The sequence below is a fragment of the Falco punctatus genome (assembly GCF_963210335.1).
Source record: "Falco punctatus genome assembly, chromosome: 2".
NCBI classification, from domain to species: Eukaryota; Metazoa; Chordata; class Aves; order Falconiformes; family Falconidae; genus Falco; species Falco punctatus.
Window position 1 is genome coordinate 29,838,677 of NC_137581.1, and position 17,218 is coordinate 29,855,894.

The 17,218-nt window shown below is 42.5% G+C and overlaps 1 protein-coding gene across 3 annotated transcripts in view; it reads right to left on the reverse strand.

Moving 5' to 3' along the window:
- FAM124A (family with sequence similarity 124 member A) overlaps nt 1–17,218 on the reverse strand; it is a 64,545-nt gene that overhangs the window by 37,263 nt on the left and 10,064 nt on the right. For 2 of the 3 annotated variants that reach the window (XM_080375074.1, XM_080375073.1), the window contains exon 2: nt 6,571–6,602. In XM_080375074.1, coding sequence (XP_080231200.1) covers nt 6,571–6,602 — 32 coding nt within the window. Of the gene's footprint in view, nt 1–6,570; nt 6,603–8,280; nt 17,213–17,218 lie in introns of those variants that run through there. The other variant, XM_080375075.1, reaches the window with a different exon arrangement.

Consider the following 17,218-nt stretch of genomic DNA (forward strand, 5'->3'; position numbering starts at 1 on the left):
GCTGCAGGCTAAGAGCTCCACATGATTTGGGTCCAATTTCCTCTTCCATTTTTCCTCATACTTTAATTAGTCTCCCTTTTATAATAACACCTTCTGGAAATATAGCATGATGCTGGCAAGCCCACTGTAAATTGTTTTTACAATTGTATTTAATACAGCTTGTTGCCAGCCATTGTAAAAGCATCTCAGTTCTCTGTGGAAATAAGAAACTATAAACTACACTATACCTTTGTATTGCAGTAAAAGAATATAAATATATCCTTGCACTTATTAAATTACATTGTTTGGAGAAATATGGAGAAATGGAGATGACACCCAGTCCAGCAGTGCCTGGGTCAGAACCAGTTTTAACTAAACTAACTTAAAGTAGGTGATTGTATTACAAAATTTTAGCTTTTTGACAGATTTTTAAAAGCCCAAATCAAACCCAGCCCCCTTCCTGCTCCTGGTTAGTTTCCATCACCTTTAACAGTAAAGGGAAGGCAGCCAGATTTTGAAATGATACACAAGTAACAGGAAGCAATTTTTCCATATGCTATTGTTACAAGGCACCTATAAGTCTGCTTAATACTATAGATCCTTACACTCCAGTAGCTCCCATTACCTCTGCAACCAGGAAGGCTTCATCTTCTGTTTTTTGTCAAAAGCTCCGTTAGTGCCCATTCTGAGACACGATCCCTCAATCTCTGAGTGTTTGGTAACAAAAATTCTTACAAGTTAGAAATGGGAGAACTTCTAGAGACACTGACTTTGCTCCCCTCTGTAAAGGGCCTAGTGCTCAGGCTGGATCTGACTCTCTCTTTTATTCACGGATACATTTTCCTTTTCACATTTCCCTCCAACAACACTTACAATCTAACAAGAGAGGGAAGAGGAAGATTCTTGGCAGGTAACATCAAGAAGCAGATGCCATGGTGAGAGGGGAAAAAAAAAAGAGAAAAAAAAAAGAGAAAAAACAGAGCAAAAGAGAGCAGCAGCACATTGTCACACGCACACAGCATGGAAGTGGTGTGAAAACTGTCATGTAACTGTGCCTTGGCAAGCTCTGAGCATCAATGGGCAAGGTGGCCTAATGCTGACCCCTCCCAACCTACCTGATGGACTGCATTGGTACTCAAGTAGCTTTTGATGGGTCCTCAAAATGACAGTGCATACAAAAACATAATCTCTACTTCTAATGAGGCCCTAACTTCACAGCTGGCTTCAAAGTAAACACAGTTACTCAAAATGAGAGCAAGTAAACACAGCACTGAATCAGCAAAGAAAGGTAATGCAGCTCCAAGAAAACAAAGATTTACCTCAAGTTCAGGACAGCACTAGGTTTTGGGCAACGGTTTTTTTCTTATTTGAATATTGTCACTTGGCTACATGCCATTAACTTACCCTAACTGTCTTTAATGAGGATTGCTAGGCGTCTAAAAAAAGACTGGGAATAACTCTGAAAGAAAAAGGACATAGATTAGGGTACGTCATCTTGGACTAGTTCAGGGTGCATACACAAACACCAGGTTTCAAGGGGCTTTTCATAAGCAGCAAGTACTGTAGTGCTGGTGATTTCCCATTCCCCATGGCCAGATCCATCACAAAGAGCAAACACCACTCAGGATATAAAATCTACCATCCAAAGAGCCATTAGGGCAGCCTATTTCAACACACAGCTAGTGCATGGAGGTAAGATGCAGCCTTAGTACCTCACCCTGCTTCTGGAATCAAGAATAAGAGAAGCTTTGCCCTTACTAGCCCTCCATAAAGACTGCAAGTTTTGCACATGAGGGCTCTTAACGCTGGCAGAGAAAACAGAGTCCAAAACCAGCCCAGGGAGCTGATGCAGATAACACTGACAAAACACTGACCAAATCCCAAAACAAAGATCCGAGTTTATACTAGCACAGGAACGGAATGCCAAACTGAAAAAAATGTATTAAAAAGAAACATGCTCGGTAACTCACATATTTTTAAATCTGCCAAAAGAAACTGTCTTGCGCTTCATTTTTAGAACCAGAAAGTGGGTAAAATTCCATGGGTTAGGAAGCATGCACAAAAATCTCAATATCCCAGCTCTCAGGTTTACCATGGAAGAATACAAACAACTGAAAAGCACCCTAGCAGGACTCGACCGTTTCCCAGCTGCTAAATGAAAGGCAGGGGAGCAGGGGAAGGCTAATTACCAGCTTTCCGACTGCAAAGCAGGTGAGTGACAAGCCCTTTACTTCATTGAGAAGCACAACATGAACCACTACATGCTACACACTTTTACTGTCTCAAATGCTCTAAAATCTGCCACAAACTTGTATCTTATCCCATAATGCCACTTTTATGTTTCATTTACCAATGTAGCTGGAATGGTACGAACATGTATCTAGACAGCTCCCTACTGATTGCCTAGCTGAAAAGTGTCGGGGGGGTGGGGGTGGCAGAATAATCACCTCCACAATCATTTCTAAGACAACCTGGTTCAACTGGCTCCAGAGGTATGGAGCCTAACAAAGTACGGAATATTTCAAATGTTACAAATCACAAAAGTCTTGCTTCACAATGCCCACTCCTGGTTTGAGCCTTTCTGAAGAGCCATTATCGTAAATGCAAAGATTATGCAGAGGCGGAAATAAGCAGTCCCCATTAAAACTCCTCCTCCCTGGTCGAAAATCATCCTTGAAATACATAGCTCAAAGCAATTTGAAGATAATTAAAATGTTGATATGCAGAGACTGTTGCTTATTGTGCTGACCAACACCAATTAATTATTTCTTTGTGATTCTAACTGCCTGTATCCATATGCCACCTATGGTCTTTATATTTTGGGATTATGTACTTTGGGTAAAGGTCTCTTCTGTGTGTGTAAAGTGCCTAGCACAATTCCCTCTCATGTATGAACAGGGATCCCTAATAGTAATTGAAAACTGTAATTGAAAATGTAATTGAGAACATGAGCAAAAAGAAGCTTAACACATTTCCTAGATTAATGAGGAGCACACCAACGGGCAAAACATCCTAGTAAGACAAAGCACACCTCCTGCTAAAGAACAAAGGGAAAAGTGGCTATACGCAGCAGAATTCAGGGGAGGCGGGGCAGGGAAGTCAAAATAAATTTAGAGTTTCTCTTCCTTGGAATCACACTGCTAAACCTTTCAAAATGTACCACCTCAGACCCCAGCATCCAGCAGACAGGTTTGCACGGCCTGCTTACTCTGCCCAATATGAAAAGGCAAAATGGCACACAGTCACCCTGACAATAGCCAGAGCCCTCACAGCAGATACCCACTGCATTTTCTTGCAGAAATAAACACACTCAGCAAACTTTGGTACTCTCTCTCAAAGTACTTGCTGTATAAAGCCACAAACATTAGATGAACGCTGCCAGGAAAAAACATTTTTGGATTACCCACAGCCAGGACACAAGATCAAAGAAGAAAAGAATTGAGATGCGGCATAAGACCCAAGGTCCAATCAACCCACCAGGCAGGGCTTTGAACTGCTGAAGCATACACTGCCCATGATAACTGCTGCCACATGCTTAGGGAAAATAAGTACTAGAAATAACGCATGTACAAAATGATCCTTCCATTGGCATTGTCCTGGTTTTGGCTGGCAGAGGGTTAAATTTCTTCCTAGTAGCTGGTATAGTGATTTAGTAGCACAGTCATGTTGCTAACACACTGATGTTTTTAGTTGTTGCTAGAAAGTGTTATTTTATAAATCAAAGACTTTTCAGTTTGTCATGCCCTGCCAGTGAGCATGCTGGGGGGCACAAGAAGCTGGGAGGGGACACAGCCAGGACAGCTGACCCCAGCTGACCCCAGGGCTATTCCGTACCATACGGTGCCATGCTCAGCATATAAACCAGGGGCAAAGCTGTCCGGGCATCGGTCAGTGGGTGGTGGGCAACCGCATTGTGCATCACTTGTCTCTATATTCTAAATCTTTGATCATAGCTATTGTTTTCTTCCTTTTCTGTCCCATTAAACTGTCATTATCTCAACCCACGTGTTCGCTCAGTTTTACTTTTTTGATTGTGTCCCCCACCCTGCTGCAGGGAGGGGGGTGGGGAGCAAGCAAGGGGCTGTGTGGTGCTTAATTGTCATCTGGGGTTAACACATGACAGCCATAAAGCACCCAATAAGATTTTACTTCTGACTGGGGGGGGGTCTAGAATTCCTGTCTACTTTTGCAGTGGTGTAAATTCCTGCAGTTTGTTCAGCTGTTGGCATCGCAGCAAGTGATATAGGCAGCTGTATTTAATTCACCTGCTAAATCTCTCTTATCCTTTTCTTGGCATGTCTGTGGAAAACCATCGTCCGGTGGAGTTCATCCAGAAATTTAGAAGGTTGTTCTTTTATTAAAAGCTGAAATTGAAGCCTCATCGATACCACTGAATAAGACCCCTATAAAACCAAATTAGCCCATGATCCCCCTGGTTTAGATAAACTCCACTTCATTAGAACAGGAGCTTCAGATGAAGCAGCTGTAGGAAACAGAGATTCTTTGCTTTGTAATTTGCAACAGCTTACTTTGTATTATGTTAGGGACTAACAGCATCATTGATTAGACTGCTTTCTGTATTATGGATGATACCACTTGCTGAATCTTTCCCTCAGAGAAATTAAAATGGCCAAATCACCTTTTTTTCCCCTAGCATCTCTTCCCCAACAATATTTTCTTCAAATGCATTATGCACCCCCTGACTGTCAGCCTCCAACACGAAAGCATTTCTATTTTGCTGAAATTCTTTTATGTAGCTGTTTCTGTTATCTTGCACTGTCTAACCAAACCAACCACGCAAACCCCACAAAATGCAAAGTTAAATGCTGCCACTTGTGAAGCTGTATCAATATAACTTGCCTTGGAAGCAGAAAAGAGAAAGATGATGACTGTCCTGCCCTCTGAACTTCTGTGTCTTTGCTGGAATGATAATACCTCCTTGTACTGACAAATTACTGGTGCTGAAATACCCCTGTAATCCCCACATATTCTGGACAGCCCTGGCCAGCAAGACACTGAGGTGACCACAGTTAATGTGACACAGTGTAGCTGCCACACAACCCAAATTTATGCTTACAAACAGTTCATGTAATAAAAACAAAGACTTACAAATGTAATTTGTTACCTTTATTTGTAAAAGGTGCAGGCAGTAGTCATGCAAAGTTGGTAAGGGACCAAAACCAGATTTTTAGATGAGAAATACTCTACTTACACCTTGTCTTCTGAACTTCTCTGCCAAATAAGCATTTCTACTAGGAAAATAACTACGAGTCCCCACCCAAAAAACACAGGAAGCTGGCAGCGTACTCCACAAGCCATCACCCAAAATTGCGAGCTGGGGGTGTGGTGGGGCACACATCTGGTGTAACCAGTGAAATCCAATATGCTTTTACTATCCCAGAAAAGTTGATTGCCTGGATTTTGCCTCCCAATCATTTAAAAAATTATGTCTGACAGTGGGAATCCAGAAATCTATTTAAACAACAGAATTCAGAGAGAATTTAGTTCAGCATTTTCCTTTCTCAGACACACACACACTCTGAGCAGATGGAGGAAAGACAGCGAGCTCCCTGCTAGTCACATCAGCTCAGGAGCCAGACATTACGAACACTGTCTGATTCAGCTCTTGTTGAAATCAATAAAAGCCCACCGCTGAAGACCATGGGAGATGGAAAATAACCCTCTCCACGCTTCAGCCAGAATGTGTGAATGAGAAAAAAAACTGACAGCTTTCTTCCCCTCTGATTTTCATGGCGCTTAAAGATCCAGATTATAAAACACAATTTGTCATCTGTGAATTTTTGATCTGCCTGCTTGGCATAAATAAAGCTCACGTCTACATGTGAATCAGGGAGACAGGCATCACCTTGCACTTTGACAAGACAGAGATACTAGTAGCTGTGCATGAATAAGCACTATTGCATTTCCAAGTGCATTGGATACAGTGTGTCCTACAACTGAGAAGATGGTTGGAGTGGGTAGATAAAGGACTGAAAAAGCACTCCTTGTTCCTTAAAAAAACTGCCATTTTGCATTGCTGAAAAAAAGAAAAAAAATAATCCAGACACCAGGATTCACATTTTATCAGTTGGATAACCTGAAATTCAACTGGCTATAGTAAACATCTAGAAATATTCTGACATTTACTAGAGCATCTATCATATCTGAAATCAAAGAAATGCTTCACAGAATTTGCACTCAAGTGCTTCCTTGGCATCAGCTTACAATAAGTGTTCAAGTATTCCTGCATCCCCCAGCTCTAATGACATTCATCACTGCAAACTCATTTGGCTGGAGGACCCATTTACATTGGCCACGTGTTTACAGATTTTGTTCTCATTTTGCCTTGCATTCTTGTGAGCTCCAATATTTTGTGACTTTACACGTGGCTTGTATTTTGGTCATAAACATCCAACCAGTTTAATTTTCCATACTGTTCCTAGACATAGATCCAAGAAAAGAATGAACAGGGGCTTTACTGTGTCAGAGTGAACTCCATCATAACACTAGGTTGATGTTAATAAATATTAGCAGCTAGAAAAAAGAAAATATGAAAATCCATTTAAAAAAAATTCTCAAAGTTATACTCACTGCTGGTAGAGGACATACGGCTGTACTCAGACCTGCAAGACAAAGATTTCAGTTAGACCATATTAAATCTAAAAGAGATAATGAAAAACATACCAAATCTAACTCACATTGCATATTAAAACAGTTTAACAACCATTTAGCATTATTTTTGTGCTAAGATAATAACTGGAACAGGTTTTGAAGAGAAAACCCGGCATCTCATGGATTTTGAAAACACCTACATGGAGTGAGTAAAGCAATTAGGGTTTTATTTAAGGGATATTCAGGCTACCTAACTTTAGGTGTAAAAATTAAACCTCAGAATGCTCTCTACAAGAACAAAACAGGCTGCTTCAGACATAGGTTAGGAGCAGAAATCTACTACATTTTGACTCTGCTCCTCATCTTCCCCACTTCATGTCCTCTAAATGCTGTTTTACAGACTTTAAAAAAAAAAAAAAAAAAAAAAAAAAAAAAAAAGAGAACTGTACTCAAAGAGCAGAGCTTTTATTGTTCTTTGGTCACATCTAGCAGTGAAGACACAAAATGACTACCAAATATAAACATCTAGATGACAAAGCTTTTTGCTTTAGGAAAGACTTCTCCTCTTCAAGACAACTCTCAGTAAAACTGGTTCTACTACAGAGCATTCTGGATAACCCATGAGAAATACAGAGCAGTTTTTTCAGCAACAGTGCAATTAACTTTGCAGTTGCATATAATCCCAAACTCCTGAAAACCTGATTCTGGGCTGATTAAGACATGGCCCGTTTACATCCTAAAGGTTCAGAAATACTAAGGTAAAACAAATATGCCATCACTGAATATTAAAAAAAAATAATAATTTCCACTTCTGAGGCCCTATGTCTGACTTCTGAGTGTTTGGTTTTGGAGCTCACAGTCACGCAGCCTCCACCCCTCCACGTGCTGGCTCCCCAGAACAGACCCCACTCACCAGAGCTCTCTGCCACAATTAATGCCTCACATGTAAGCCCTGCAGTGCCCTGAATATAACAGGCAAACCATTCAGGGAGCCGTAACAGTTCTTGGATCCAAACCTAAATGCTTGTTTTATATAAATAATTGCAACAAGTTTGCAATATTGCTTTAAATAAAAAACAAACAAACATGTGAGCCTTGACTCCCAAGATATTGGTCTGGAAATAGATACCATCCTAAGCATGTTCTCAGGATACTTCATACTCTAGGCTCTCAGGCATCCAAGGGAATAAAGGACATCAACTCCGTATAACTGTAGCGGCCACTTTTGATTTTAATATGGATATCTCTCTGCAGAAGAAGCTTAAGCAGTTACAGTCATCCCCGTATTTCACAACCCCGTGCTTAGCACTCAGTGTTCTGCAGATCATATGCTAAGACTGCTACTTTAGGTGAAACAGACCATGAGAAACTACCCTCAACTCTTCTTGCCCATCCTGCTGGACTAGTGAAAGATGACACAAACTGAATTTTTCACAGTACTATGGAAATATTGCCACAAATACTGTCAAGTACTATGAGGTTATTGTAGTTTTGGAAAAAGGTCTGTGCAGTTCCGGGGAGAGAGTTGCGGATGGGGGCTTGCATCTCTCTCTTGCTCTCTCCTTTGCTAAAACCTGCACCCCCAACCACTTCAATAACAACAAGGAGCAAGGACATATCTTTATCACACATGGCAGAGACCACAGGATCAGGCCATTAGTAACCCCCCCTCAGTCACCTCATATGTACCTGCTACATTGTCACAGCACTCTCAAAACCATCAAGCTGCAACAAGGGCTTTACCATCTCATACCAACATACTCTTCATGCCAGTCCCTCTGCTGCCTTCTCCTTGTCTCACCTCTTCCAGGGCACATCTTCTCTCTGCTTCTTCCTCAGCTACTCTCTCTTCCTTGGCTCTCAACTACTTCACCAGCCACAGCTGCACCTTATCTACATTGGCCAACCCACAGTTGTATATTATCAATGGTAATTAACACAGCTTCATTCCACTGCACTTCTCCGCCCCCACTTTTTTTCTTACGTTTTTAACAAACATTACAACCTTTTACAAATAAATTTTTCATACAGTCCTCTAGAATTCCTCTACACTGCATAGCACTTCCTCCATGAATAAATTGCTGTCCCTCAACCAACCTCCCCCAGGACCCTTGTGTAGCTGGGAATGGTAAAGGCAGTGATGACATGAGCTGAGAAGGACACCTCCTCCTTCCTACTGCTGAGCCACGTACGCACCGCTGGCCCACCTCTGGGCAGGGACCAAGGGGAAGCGACGCCAGGGGCTGGCTGAGTAGTGCTGTGTGGGCCATAAAGCTGCATGGCATTTTCACCAGTAGATCATGCCGCTATCATTTGGCACCATGTATGTTTGGAAGGGTGTGAAAACCGTGTATCATGTCACTCTTCACAAGCCCAGAGGCAAGCAATATACATCCAGCTGCCTCCAAGCATCCCAGGCAAGGACTCATTTAGGCTGCACTTCTGTTTGAAAACAGCCCGGGGCTGTCCTTCAATGTATCTGTCTTCGGCAGCTGGTGGCTAATTCAATATGAATCTGCACTGCTTGTGTTTCGGATGGAAGCGAGACAACATTTTGCCTTTTGCTTACTGCAAGTAGAGGCAGCTTTCTATTACTTCACACTGTTATTTTATTATCCCAAAGTGCTGCAGGCACATTATAGGACATGGAGAATTAATGAGTCCTGAACTGAGGAAGTGGCAGTCTATGTACAGGCAGGACATGAAAAATGAGACAAGAGGAAAAATAAAAAGATAGGGAGTGAGAAAGGAGGAGACGACAGAGTGCTTGGAGACTAATTGCACAGACACATTTTAATAGGCTTTAGAATTGTATTGGGTTTTTTTTTGTAATTCTAATATGGTTCAAGCTAATATTTAATTCATGTTTGTTGCACAACTGGCATACACAGAATTAAAAAAAGGATAATTAAACTCAAAGGCTTATGTCAACCTCAGATGCCGAAATGAGGACTGTACCCTCCCTAAGCTCCCTCTGTAATGAAAAAAAACCCTGAGGTCTGAAGTGGGCCTCTCTCTAGCTGTTGTCTAGAGATGCAGCCTACAGAAGCCACATTCCTAATGCAGGACTCTCGGCTACATGCCTCAAACTAAATGGGATGAATATGAGTCTCTCTACGTGCTCTGAGGGCCAACCTAAAACACCTTTTGTCCTCCCTCTGACTACTTTCTTTCTTAGAATTTCTTTGTCTTGAATCTAGTCCTTAAGAACAAAACCAACAGTGTTAGGAAAATCCTTAATATTTTCAAAACATTAGCACAAAAGATTCAGATTCATAACACGCTCTGGTAAGTGGTTTATAAAATATATTTTTTTTTCCTTGTAGTCAGCTGTTTAGGATACTAAATTCTGAAGTTTCTGTAAGTCTTCTAAGCTTTTTAGACTAGTATATACAACGAACATTCCCTTTGACAAGATCATGCATTAGAAAAAATAAGTACCGAAATAAACATCTCCCGTAGATTCTCTGGACATCAAGCAACTTTATTCCTTCCCATGCTTTCCATTCCTGTTTTCAACATCCCCGAGTATCAGCTGTTATCAGTTCCCTTGGAAGAGGTTTTCCCCATTAGGATAACTCAAGAGTAAAGCACTCATGGGCTTTAATGGTGACAGACTGAGGCCATACTGGGGCTTAGAGTTTCCAGACCAATTACATGGTCTTGCAGCAAGCTATTTCCTCTGATAGATATTATATTATAGATAAAAGGAAAGAGACATTCAGGACAGAAACTGAACAAATGGAGGACTGTTCCCTTTATAGGCACATAATGAAGAAAAAAATGATCAAAAAGGGTACTGAAGCAGTTGGAGGTACTGAAAAGGAAGGCTCATTGCTCAGTCAAAAGGCACACCAGTCTGCAAAGAATTTGTGCTCAACGGTCAGCCCACCAGCAAAGAGAAGCTGTGAAGATGTCAAGAGACATTAAAATAGGAATGTAGAAGCTTGAGATAAATGTGGGACCTTGATTCCCATTAGCACTGTTGAAGAATCAAGACGGTGTGTTACCAGAGATCATAAGACCATCAGAAGCACAAAAGATCCTGAGCAATCCTCTGAGATCAGCATGCGCTATACTCATTGCTGATGGGTAATGCAGAGCCTCAAAATACCCAGGACAGGGAAATAGCCCACGGAATACCAGTAAGTAGCTGCTAGTGCGACTTGCAGTTAGTGAATACAGTACGTAAGGACACTAAACCTGTTTCTTTGGGTAAGCTACGTTACATCTCTGAATCACACAACCAATGTAGCTACACCAGCGTCACACTGTGCTTGGGTTACTTTGGCACGCTGATCAGCCATGGCACAGCATCACGATAACATAACTACAGCAGTGATTTCTACAGTAATAAACAAATACGCTAAAGAGAACTGTCTGGGAGCAAGGCCAACTGCCATGAAACAGTCTGCACCTGTACCATTAAAACATCTTGCATTCCAAAACACGCTGGCAAGTGGTCTACTGGGAACGGTCCCTGGGCCACAGTAATGTGGTAAAACAAGTCCCCTGGCCCACGGTAAAACACACCCAAGAACCACATGGCAGAGAGCTAGATGGCCCCACCCAAACTGATGCCATCAGCCATTTAAGTATTCAACACTATGGACAACAGTGCTCAGGGACACCCCCATATGCTGTTTAATGCACTGGCATGGCTGGAACTAGGGCTTCTGAGCCAGACGGCACCTCCACAAGGCAGTCTGCTGTGTAAAATGAACACACATCTCTCAAGTTAGTCTAACACAATACTACACCACGATATGCCCAAGGTCTCCATTGCCAGGACCCTAGCCCCCACCCCAAAAAATGAAATCGTGTAAAGTTTACTAGCTCTTCTGCTGTCTGCATCCTTCTGTTGTGTAAGACTGCCGGAATGGCACCTGCTGGATTCACTTTTCCCCTGCCTTCTCTACCCAGTGCTGTTTCAGATTTCATTGTTCTGTATTAAGAACTGTATTTAACAGCTTCTTTGCCTTCTCTCCCCTAGAAAGCACTCCACAGGGCACACAGAAGGATTTTATAGCAGCGTAAGCACAATGGGCGAGTCAGAAGATTTAGCTTTGTAGCTCTTTCCTGGGTATCTTCTCACCAGACCCCGTGAGTCAGGTTACAGTCTGTTTCACTAATATCAGTCCAATGCAAACCCATTACCTTCACGGTACTTCTGTTTGTGTAGTCAAGATGACTGCAGCGGAATAACTCAGAGCCACTTGTCTCAAAATGCCTTGCTCTGGATTTCTAGTGGAGCAATGGAGTCAGATGATGGATTCCCATCACGCACCTCGATAACTACTACACTCAGGACCTTATTGCCAACAGTAGTGTTTGAGGCCCCATGGGAGAGGTATCACCATCATCATTATTGTATAAGGCTGAAAGGTTGTTTGTAATCTTCCAAAAAGCACCTGTTGAAGCAGGACCACAGGGCTGTAGTGAGCACACCTGCCTGCACAGCCCGCTCACTACTCACTCTCAAAGCACTCCCCGGAGGGATGCATCAGGACTCAGGTGGCACGTACCTACCCATCCAAAGCCAGCGAGTTAATCACCCTCCTGAGGGCATGGTGCTCTCAACTAACAACAGGAGAAGCTAATTTATACCAAACGTCTAACCTTCACACAGTTAGCTGAGGTGACCCTCACTGCCTGCTGGGACCTAGTTGTCACAGGTGTCAGCACAGACCTCCTGGCCACTGGAATGTGATTTAAAGTCTGTTTCAATCTTGCTTTCTGTGCCTAGTCCCCGTGCCATGTGCCGGCAGGCCTGCCTACCCTGAAGTTCCACCAAACCCTGAAGTTCAACAACAAACACCAAGTAAATCTGGTTACAAATGGTGCCTCAACCCCAGTTGGTGACAAATAGCTCAACTTTATGTTATTTGAATGTCAAATCAGAGACAAGCTCTCTACCTTGACACATCTGGAATGATGGATATATAGGAAGTGAAAGTCCCAGAAAAAAAAAAAAAAAAGAACCCCCAAGGTAAAAATAGGCCCTAAAATAGGTTTCAGCAGCAGTGAGTGATATGTATTCCTGAGAGTTTCTCATAGATCGATGAAATATGTGACAAGAGGCTGACATGTCATATTGAAGAACAACCATACAAATGACACAGTCATAAGCGTTGAATCCCTTTAAGCCAGGAACGTGTGACATGAAAGCAACTTCTCACCACAACAAACCATTTAGCTATTCATTCGATAATTTAGGCAACCCATCTGACCGAGGACACACATGAATTATGATATTCCTAAAACTTTTACCTTTAAGTGGGGTACACCGTCTTTTTTATGGGCTGCCTTGTCTCTTGTTAACAACTGTATTTTCTGCTTAGGAATCTCACACATTTTACAGAACTGCAGCAAGTAGAGAAAGGGGGGGTTTATCTGCTTAACAGATTACTTAACAGAGGCTCAAATAATTTGTGTTTTGGCCAGGATCACACATGCAGCTAGTGAGAGCCACAAGGAAAACCAACAAACAAGTATAGCACAGTCAAAAAATTAACATAACTTCTGAAAAATTAATTTGAGGGACAGCATCACCAGAGAAAATGTAAAAGGGGGAAACAACCCCCCTGAATAATAACAAACAAGACAGTAATGGATTTTTCTAAAAGTACGGTAAAAATAGCTGCTGTATGGTACAGTGTCCTAAGCTTCAAATATCTTTTCTTTTTCTGTTTCACAATGGATTTCTCTATATATCGTTGAACTGTTCCTTCACAGTTGCCTGCTACCAAAGAAACACTATGATTTTGCTTCTACCTAAAATTCATCAAACACTCAGCAATTAACTACTAATTAATTCAGTTTACATCATCAATATTTAGATTTTAAACTTATATGGAAAAAAAAACCCTTGTAGTTTGATAATGTCTCCCCACTTTCTCTTAAAATACTTAATAAATTATTTGAAATATGTAAGTGGAAAATTTGCAAATTCAAATAATTCAAGTTAAAAGTTATAACTCTTCAAAACTTTACATGACTTTTAAGTGAGAAAGGAGAAAACTAAGGGTTTAGGCAAACTTTGGTGCTATTAGTAAGCTAACGATGAAGGTGTGAACCCTTGGAGACGTGGGCTCTTACAGCTGTCTAAGGGAACAAGTGAAGTTCTGCTGGGAGTTGTCACATACATTGAAATATTCACTAATGCCAGCTGTCTCACTGAAGTGTTATGCTCAGTTAAGGCATATATGCTTGATAGATAGGAGACAGCATAGCAGTAATCCTTGAACACAGCTACAATGATCAAAAAAAAGTTTAGGAATAAAAAATTCAAGACTTTAGGTCTGAGAAACTATCTGTTTTCCACATTTGTCATGCATCACTTGGGATGTCAGTCCTGAATACAATGAATTCAGCTGATGCTTTGCCCTTAACATCAGTGGCAGCAATAATCTGTCTCATTGCTTAAAAATCAAATGCCTAAAAACTTCTAAAATTGTCTTAGTTTGTGTTTTTGGGTGTTTTAGCCCCAAAAATCTTTGCTTTGCTATTCAGAGTAAGGATAGTGAAATAGCAAGCATTTGCATGGCTTGTAAAACCAATAAAACTTGAAAATGAACATTTATACAACTCATTTTAAGTAACTTAGTATTAAATTCTGTATTTTTTTGCTTTCTTTACAATTTGTCTACAGTTCTTTAAACATACCTATTTGTCCTCCCTTCAATTTCTTTCCACCTCTTGTTTTTCCCTCTGTTTGCTTTCTAATCAAAGACCTAAGAAAGATCATTTTCTTCTTCCTAAAATCTCAGGTTTTATAGCACAAATCCACTACTAAAATTATTACCAGAGAAAGCTCTCTGTCTCCCATACTTCTGGGCTAAAAGGTTTCAGTAGCAGATGAAATAAGTTTTTTATTTACTGATAAGCCCAAAAATACATTTCCTGAGAAGATACAATTTGTACAGGGAAAGTCTCTCAGACCAAGGATGGTCAAACTATTTCAAATCTCATTAATAAATAGTATAAATTAATTGGCTTATATGTTCTGCTCCCTTTATTTAGGAACTTGACAACACCGGCTCAATCCATTCTGATTGTATTCAGGAGCTTGAAATACACAGTTTTGTTTAGCAGCCTCTTTGCCAACCCTATTTACTGAGGCAAATACAGAGAGAGTAACACATTTTCCAACAGATTAGGAAAATTAAGTCTTCAAACTGTAACTGATCTTGCCTGTAGCACAGAATTTTGCCTGCTTTTGTAGCTGGAAGCTGCAGCAAAACCTTAAGGAACATATGCCCCATCGAGTACTGTATGTATTTGATTAGTTAGCTGCTATAAGCAGCTTCAGCGGTACAGGCTCCATATAAGAGCTCACACATCATTACATACGATCATCAAGATGTCAAAGGCTTGCAGCGCTTGGATTTACCACAGTCACTATCCACTATTGCTCCCCCTGTAACAAAAAAGGGACCACTTGGTGTAAAACTGTAACTGAATTACTCTTACAGTTGTCTCTATGCTTTCAGAGGATGACAGTTGAACTTCAAAACAGTTACTTTTTTTTTCTTATTTATTTACTGTTGAGTAATCGGAGAATCGAGAAAACAGCTCAGTTTAGCTATGATGAGACTACAAGACAAAGCAAAAAGCAGATCTTCTTGTAAGAGGGAAAAGCAAGTGCTGTGAACAGTTGGTTTGGTGAGAAAGCTGAAATATAAACATTGTGAAAGAGACATACGCAACGTGTTTATCAGACTAAAATAGCTGCTAAACAGAACTAAAAATAATAATTGAAATGCAGAGACCCATTGCTTTTCAAAATAAACTTCAGTGCAAAGCACTTTAGTTATTAATTGCCATATGTCATTGTTCAGATTCCTCAGACAGACTCTCCCACTAACCTACACTCTCCAGTGTCAAGTCTGGGACAGGGATGCTTCATAAAATCATCAGCTTTGGCACCTCATTGACACTGGACACAGGCAGCTGTCATGCTGGTCACTGAGGTCTAAAGGCTAATGTCACCAGTTGGGGTCAAATCCTTCCAAGTGTCCCTCCCAAGGAAACCCCTTTTTCTATTCTAGATAAACACAGCAAATTAAGAGTGACTTGACAAGGACTTTTTGAGCTTTGAACCGGTCGTGAATCCACTGGTTATTTTGTTTTCCTTTTATCTACGTTCCCCAAAGATGACTAAACCCCTGTTATCCCAATATCTGGAAAGGAGGCCTGGATTTTTTTCCTTCAAGCTCATGTCACATCAAATATTTTCAAACTTTAATCGTTAGGTGTGCCCACAATACAAAGTGATGGAAAACGTCCTTAACTTCTCAGACCACAGAAGAGATAAAAAAAGTAATTTTAATTAATAGCTGGATGCATGAAAAAGACTACCATATTCCATTTCCCTCTCTTTTAAAATTTCCAATAATGCTACTTCAGTTTTGGTGCTGTGGCCCTGATACCACTTTGCAAAGAAGAATTAGCATTACAATTTTGCCACAGTCAGACTAGAGACCAAAGGAGATACACCAGACAAGGAGCTGGGAGGAAAACAATTGGGAAAGCAGGAGGGAGGAGAAAGAAGACCTAGGAGAGAAGAGTGTTTACAGGAGTGGGCAACCTCCTTTTGCCCTTCTGGAGCCAGAGGAGGAGCAAAGGCTCCCTGTCATTCCCAACAAGATGCCACAGCAGCAACGTGTAGGCTGGGCTGAAAAGCACTTCCCTCTCTTTCCCGCAGAGAGGGGCTGAAGGTGGGAGCTGAATGGGGGATCCCATGGATCATCCCTGCAGCTCCATGATCTGAAGAGAAGTCATCCATTCAACTAATGAACACAGTCCATGCCTGGCAGTGGGGTTATGAAGTCAGAAAATAAAGTCATTCTCCTTGACTTTGGTATGACACAAGCTGGACAACTACTAGCAAACTTTATGGCACTTCCCAGGTCAGCCCGGCCAGCACCGTGCCAACAGCGACCCATTTCAGGGTGCCTAAAAATCTAACCTGCTTTTGCGGGTGGCTCTCTGACAGTCCAAGGAGCCAGCTCCACCTGCCTGATGCTGTCCACGGGTGTCACTGCCACAGGGACAGTACAGGTAGCTGGGCATGCTTCCAGACTATCCTGGACACAAGTTATCCTGGGATACAGGGATGATGCGGCACCAAGCCCTGACTAATGTTGTCTACAGCCCGTCCAGCCCCGCGCTGGGCCCCACCGCTGAGGCAGCACAACGTGCTTCGGAGCTTAAACTTACAGCCCCCGGCCAGGGTCTCTTAGCATCTTCCTCCCCGCACGGCGGAGGAGGATGATGGGGAGCCTTCCCCCGCTCAGCCCGGAGGAGCAGGTAAAGGCGGCGGGGCGCTCCGAGCGCGGTGCCGCCGCTCGCGCCCGCCCGGGCCGCCCGGGACCCCAGCCCGGCGGGAGGGGGAAGGGGCACCCGGCGCTGAGCGGGGTGCCGAGCGGGGGGCTCCCCGGGGTGCAGGGCCGGCAGCCGCAGGCAGGCTCTGCCCAGGGCACGGAGCCGCCCCAGCCCCAGCCCCGCCGCTGCCGGGACGCGCTCGGCGGCGGCCGCCGGCAACAAGTGCAGCCCCGGGGGCCCGGGGGCAGCTTCGCCCCCAGCGCCGGCGCGGCCCGGGGGGGCGGTAAGGGCCCCCCGCCAC